The following is a 7,124-nucleotide window of genomic DNA, read 5'->3' on the forward strand; positions in this document are numbered from 1 at the left end:
TGGTTATCAGTGTATTACAAAGGTACAAAACAGATTTCAGTACTTCAATAGGTTGGTATATTAACATTATATCAGTTAATGAAATTACGGTATTTAACTGTAAATTTAAGTTAAAACCGTAAATCCTAAAACGTAAAATTCCGGCAACCACAGCTGCCGTTTTTTTACCGTAAATTTTACGGAATTTTTTTTACAGTGTAGGCTACTCTCCCAGGAAACAGTCCTTTCTTTGCGTAAATATTTGGCCGGCGTTATGCAAATCTTCCCACACAGTGACGTAGACATGTGGGTGGGGACATGTTTAAACGAGGCGTTTTAGGAGGGCGTGGACGAGTTTTAACTTTTATAAAGAATATTTCTTTGGGTTTGAGACTTTAATCTTTGCAACTTTAGGGATCTTATCTATTCACGAACAGCTTGTAAGACTCCAAAGAGAAAGGAAAACTTGAAATCGCACCATATGACCCCTTTAATAGTTATTTTAAAGACTTATGTTGTTGTGGACAGTAGGGTTGGGAAGTGGTTCTCATACCATCCTCCTCCGTCTGGATGACGGTCTCGTCGCTCTCTTTGCGTCCCTCCGGGTTGGTGAGGATCATCTTCAGGCTGACGTTGGTGTTGGGAGGCAGGTTGCCCAGCACGTGTCGGGGGGCTTTGGGGTCCATCTCCAGGCAGTCGGCTTTGCTCTGGTTGGTTTTGTGGTAGTGGTAGCAGATGGTGACGTTGAAGGTGTGGCAGCGGGTGATGTTGTAGCCCAGCGACTCCCAGTCCACGGCGATGAAGCGTGCCTGCGTCTCTGCGATCTTCAGACTCTTGGGGGTCCGCATGGGTTCTGAGAGAGAAGACGAGAGACAGGTTACACTAGCCGACATGATTCACACTCAGCAGGACTATAACTCTGAAACACGTTCACATATCAGGAAGAGAACTAAATGTACTTTAGTGATACAAATACAGCTCATCGTTAAAATGGGACTCAGAAGTTGTCACCCTCCTGGAGGCAAAATAAAAGTATGATGACATGATACAGACACATTCATTTATTTAGATCTGTTCCGCAATTGCTTGCAATATTAGCTCATCTCACTCCACATTTTTGTTATGGCTTTTATGATTGTTTCTGCATCTGAGAGATCTGAGTGTCAGTTGTGGACAATCCATGACATTTTATGCAGGCATCATTCAGGTCAGCAAGTTTTATTGCCACCCAAACCATTAAAACCATCTAATTGCATGTTATAGATCTCGTAAACGAGTCATTCATGTTCATGCTTAATTTTTTCACCTTTCATTTTTGAACTCATAATTTTAGATCGAAATGTCATGTCTAGAACTTCCTGTGAAACATCTTCTCTCTGGTGACGTTTGCAGGTTTTCTCCAATCATTTAGCTCTCTTAAACGCTGAACATTTCTTACCATCCACTGCAATCTCATTTTCAGATCCGCCTGCATCCAATCAACAACCAATGCATAAACCCAACTATGTCTCATAATCTATTTTACTTAGATGCATGTCAAAATACAGAGAAGATCTGACTGTATTTCAGTTTCATAGCAACTTTAAAATTCTGAAAAAATACACAATTTCATCACTTTTTTAACGACAGGATTCATAGAGATGCCTTGTTCAGTTTTAATCTCAGTTTGAACAGCCACACAGATGAAAAACGAGACTAAATGCTGCAAAGCCACACAAACCGCAGCGTTCGGTTTTAAATTTCTCTTTCTGATGTTTAAATTAAAAAAGGTTGAAGTGAAAAGCGAGAGTGAACTGGTACGAGCAGCGCGCGAGAGAGACGGGAAGTGCTGTGAAAGCAAATGAGGCACCTGTGGACCAGATAAAGGCTCCTTCATACACACACAGATGCAGACATTTGAAGCATCTCTAAACTAGCCCATACATCAGTGAGAGAGAGGCTTCTTATAACGCCTCCCCATAATGCATCAGTGCAGTACTCCAAGATGGCTTGTAATTACTGTAACAGAGTAATTCACCTGTGCCAGACAGTTCATCAGCGTCAATACTGCACAAACACACACACTGCATCGTGCAAAAGCATGCAACACACATGCAGCGGAGAATGCATGCGGCCATCTTCTCTCTGGGATGAAATGCAGAATGTTTTTTCTGTGTTGATGGTTGGTCATGACTCATGAGATGCAGATGTAGATGTAGTAGATGGTTGGTTATGACTGAATGTCCTGTACACTTTGACCCTAACATTCATCTTTGACTTAACCTTAACCTTAACTCTAACTAAACTGTAACCTTCGTGTACAGTCATAAATCAGCATAACCTTTGACCCGAGAGTCAGCCAGGCCTGAGCTGAGGTGTGTGGGGTCAGAGACCAGATGTAAGAAAACTCAATAGTGTAGAGCTGTTGCTACACAGGGAAACACACACACATCAATGCAAGAGCACACAGAAACTATGTATTTTCATGCAGTTTGTTTAAAATGTTTTAAACATTAAACCAGATGTGCTATTATTCAGATAACAGAAAACTGATCCTAGAAGTAGTTTATGCAAATGTCTGCTATTGTGCCCCTTGTGGCAACTCTGAGAGTATAATGCATATTTTGTGTTGTGTTACATTGCATTGGGGAAAAAAAAATCTCTGAATGTAACCAATGAAATCAGAACTGAAATCATTCTCTAGCTAGAAGTGTTTGCATCCACATATTTGTGTAGAGTATGTTTTCTACTTTGTATTTGTATTTATTTATATAGCACTTTTCACAGTAGATTTACAGAAAGTCATAATGATATGTCAATAATTTCTTAGTGATATTGGTTTAATATATGGTTTTAGGTCTGGACAATATGGCATAAAATGATGATATAAACGATCCTCAGAATTTAGATTTAGCTATATTGTGCTTGAGTGTAATTAAAGTCACAATGAAATGGTAACAAGAGTCAGTTATGGCATTTGGATTAAACATTACACAGCTTTTACTTTTTTTTAATTTTTTTATGAAACACAGGCATGAATGAATCGTTCAGAGTATGATCTATAACATGCATGAATTTTAATTTCATGCCAACTTCAAGAGATATAAATATGAGTCAGTTTTGTTTTTAGAGAAAAAGATTTGGGTTAGTCAGTAGAAAGAAGCCCAACACAACATCACTACACTTACTACATGACTACTCACAAAATCAATAAACAACATAATATCAAATACTGATAGGAGTGTATATTTTATATTAAAATGTTTAAAATATTACATTATTATTAATATTAAGTGATGCAACAGATGCAGAAAATCAGTTGAACTGGTCAATTACGTTGTAGAGTTTACCAGTAATTACACACACATGAATGCCATCGTTGACCAATCACAGTCAACTGTTCTAGAAAGCCATGTAAACATGAAAAACAATGCAAGTATGACATCGAATGAAAGCCAGTGGCAGGTGAGAGAACATGATGTAAGAAGAGAAAACTCTGGGGAAGAACAGAAGCAGAAACCCAGATCAGCGGGGGGCATGTGAACCGAGGGCAGAAGACTAAATGAAACAGAGAAAGGAAGCACACACTCTCAGTACATGCAGCGCGCACACACACACACACACACACACACAGCTCAGGAGGCCCTTTCCATGTAGTCTGATTAAAATGAGATGCTCTGAATACAGATGAGGAACTTGTTAACACAGAACAGTGATTGGCTGTTTGCTCTGAGCTTATTAATAAAGCGATTCCCATCATCCCTTTGGGTGACATTTTCTCTCTCTGACTCACGATTGTCACGAATCTTCAGGAAAGCAAAGAAAACAAGACTTTTGGCCTGATATTAGAAAGAATGCAAAAGCGCTTTCTCTTCTGTTCTTATAGCCGGTGGGTTGTCAGGTTGAGGAAGACCTGCATCATTAGATTTAGTGTCAATGTCCAATAGCAAGAACTCAAGATGTATTTCAAAATTTAAAACCAAACAGGAGTTCCAAGACGAGCTTTCAAAGGGGAGTTAGGTTAGGGTTAGGGTTAGACTAACCCTAACCTAACCCTAACCCTAGGGGAGTAATTCATTTTAATAGCATCTGTTGTCCTTTATTCATTCAGTTTTTCTTCTTTCTACACATCCATATTTGACTCGCAACATCATTTCACAAACAGAGAACCCACCCTTGACAAATTGCAGCTGTGGTTAAGTAACGGCTGTCTAGAGTTCAATTCAAAGGTATTTCTGATAGTAACAGTCTTAAAGATGTCAGATTTGTTACTAAGCTTTGATGGTGAATTTAGGAAAGCAATTGATCTCCGAGGGTTTTACAGTCCAACAGCTTCTGTTACTCGCAACTGTGAACACGCTTATTCAGAAATAATGGATGAAATCAGAATCAGAGCTAAATGCAATAAAGCTAAAGACATGTCTCTAGAGTCAATTCAGCTCAAAACAAGTCACTATGTAAGTGTCAGTCATGGCAGGGAGGGTTTGTTCATCTCGTCTGAAACGGCCTGATGTATCGTATCCTTCTCGGCTCAATCACAGACAAAACACAGAGAATGCAATCCCACACACAGTTTCCAAACAGCTCTCATTAAAACACACTCATTATTCTCCAATCTTCTGCTAACTCGGATGTTTCTTTCTTTCTCCTGGCTGCTCCGCTGCTCTTTTCTGATGATTAAATGTATGTATCTACAGCCGTGATTGTGTTAGACGAAGACAGACACTCTCCAATCGATCGGCCGCTCACACAAGCACCAATCCTGATGTTTATTCTATTAAATGAGATTTTTTCATCAGGATTAGAGCAGCCGTACACTGTACATACACAATCCTAATAAAGCAATAGTCTGATAGTCTAGCCGAGTCTGATGTCACGCTAAGAGGCATTTTATTTCATGGATTTGCTATCATTATTTCTGCTGTAAATGTAATATAAGATATAAGGAATCTTGAGGTAATGTCTACGTTTTGATGTTAAATCCACTATTGTTTTACATAGTCTATACAGTATTTAATACTATTTAATTACATTAGAAGTAACTGTAATTAAATTAGAAACAGTGTAATCCCTTACTTTACGTTTTCAAGGGGAAAGTAATTAAATTACAGTAATTTACTACTTAGTAATGCATTAAACCCAACACTAAATTACCCACGATTCTCTTCTCGTTATGTGGACATACCCACAACAGCCAATCAGTGCTCTGCGGCACATTCACACTCTAAAACCTCTTAAAACGGAGGAGAAGAAAGCCTCTCGCGACTCTTCGAAAGCTCTCGATGGCGATCGTACGATTGTGGGTCTCTTAAACAGGAGGAGGCGGGACAACGCGACTGTCGCCGTGGCGATAAGGAGATGTCACTCACTGTCAAGTATAACCCACGAGAGAGGAAATTTATACGCATCCAATTCACACCCACGACCCGTGATCAATTCAGCCTGGCTGGAAAAAGCCTGAATTTAAGTGGCGAGCTGAAGGCTGATAGATCCCTGACATCCTCCATCAGTTTAAATGTCAAGCAAGCAATAAAACGTAGTGGTGAACAGCGATGAATTGCTCTGATTTGGCACGGCCCATCAAACCCAGAACCACACACACTCTCGCACACACAGATAACATTTTTCCTGCCAGCAATTACCAGCCTCCCTCTTCCTGTCTCTCTGAGCCGGGATCAATACGAGTGGAGAGCTGCATTAAGTTGCTAGATTAAAGCATTACTCCTCTGTAATAAAGCTTTACTGATCAGCCTCTCCATGATCAAATCCGAACACACTTCCCTCACACCGCCCGCGTCAGCCGGGATTTCTTCACTCCACAGGAAGCAGCGGTCCTTTTGGACGGGCTCTCAAAACACACACTTCCTGTCTGTCCTACACACCCGAAGAAAAGTCTGGTCTGAATCTGAAAATAGCAAGCTGTGTTAATATGAAGGGATTTTCCGTATTGATTTTTTCCCCGTATTTTGAATTGCGTTGTGTTTTAGGGTTAAAAGAAATGTTGGTAATTTAACGGATAAAGTCCTGACAGAAAATGACTCATTCCCTTTCCATTTTTCTATGCCTTGCACCTGCCTCAAATTAGTAATAAATTGATCATTAATATTCAATTGGGACTTGGAAACAGAGCCTAAAACATTTTGCACACCTGTCAATGGCTGGTGAATGGAGAAAAGCGGCTATGAAACTGCACGTGCATTATTTCATTAAAAAGCAAGCAGAACAAAATGGGGTAGCACAGTTTTAATTATTATTATTTAACCAACTTATAAAATTGAATCAAATTAAATAATATCACTATAATACTACTGAACTGTAAAGTAAAAACAAAAATTATTATTATTATTAATTTATATAACGACAGCACAATACTAATTGGGTTGCTTTTTTTCTTTGTTTCAAACATTAAACCATAGTGCTTTTATTTTTGGTGGAAAACCGCAGGGAAACCATCAGATTACATATTTATATGATTACAACACAATCTGTGCCATTTGATAATCATGCGAAACCATAATGCGTTCCCAAGTACTGTTAAAATAATAAAAACCTTGAGTAATGAGTCTCATATACTGTACTCAAAAAAGCTGATTTTTACTCACACTTGATGCTCGGCGAGTGTTGATTTTAGGTCCTGCTGGGAAACCATTCAGAAATTCCAATATTTGTGACAAATCTCTAATATTTTATTTTCACCTTTCTAGACCTAGGTCTGTGTGTGAAGTATAGTGCTGAAAGCCACACATAACTGAAAGCTGTGAGCTGGAACACAACGAATCAGAGCATATATTTATCTGTCCTGCTGTAGATAAACAGGAATACTACTGTTTTACCGGTCATACTGTATGTTTGTCGTGAAGACAATGCAATAGAAAGTCTATTTCTTTGTTTTATGCAGCGGTGGTCAGTCTGTCTTTCCAATCATATTCAATTCAGCCTGCAAACACACTGCATGTTTACCAGAGATCTTCTCTACCTAGTGCACACTACAAAAACTCCTACCAACAAGCTCAACATAGAGTGACATTTCAAGACAGCAAAGAGCAAAGCCACTGATTTCATTAGCAAGTGTTATTGTTTTTCATGAGGCAGTGCTTTGTGTCATTTCACAGTGCATCAGTGGACACACACACACTCACTCACTCACTCACTCACACACACACACA

The 7,124-nt window shown here is 39.2% G+C and overlaps 1 protein-coding gene across 1 annotated transcript in view; it reads right to left on the minus strand.

Moving 5' to 3' along the window:
* Window positions 1-7,124, minus strand: part of ptprk (protein tyrosine phosphatase receptor type K) — a 159,848-nt gene that overhangs the window by 34,881 nt on the left and 117,843 nt on the right. The window contains exon 9 of the mRNA XM_016575224.1: window positions 533-832. Coding sequence (XP_016430710.1) covers window positions 533-832 — 300 coding nt within the window. The remainder of the gene's footprint in view (window positions 1-532; window positions 833-7,124) is intronic.

This window comes from Sinocyclocheilus rhinocerous, unplaced genomic scaffold, assembly GCF_001515625.1.
Source record: "Sinocyclocheilus rhinocerous isolate Xijiao unplaced genomic scaffold, SAMN03320098_v1.1 scaffold1044, whole genome shotgun sequence".
Classification (NCBI taxonomy): Eukaryota; Metazoa; Chordata; class Actinopteri; order Cypriniformes; family Cyprinidae; genus Sinocyclocheilus; species Sinocyclocheilus rhinocerous.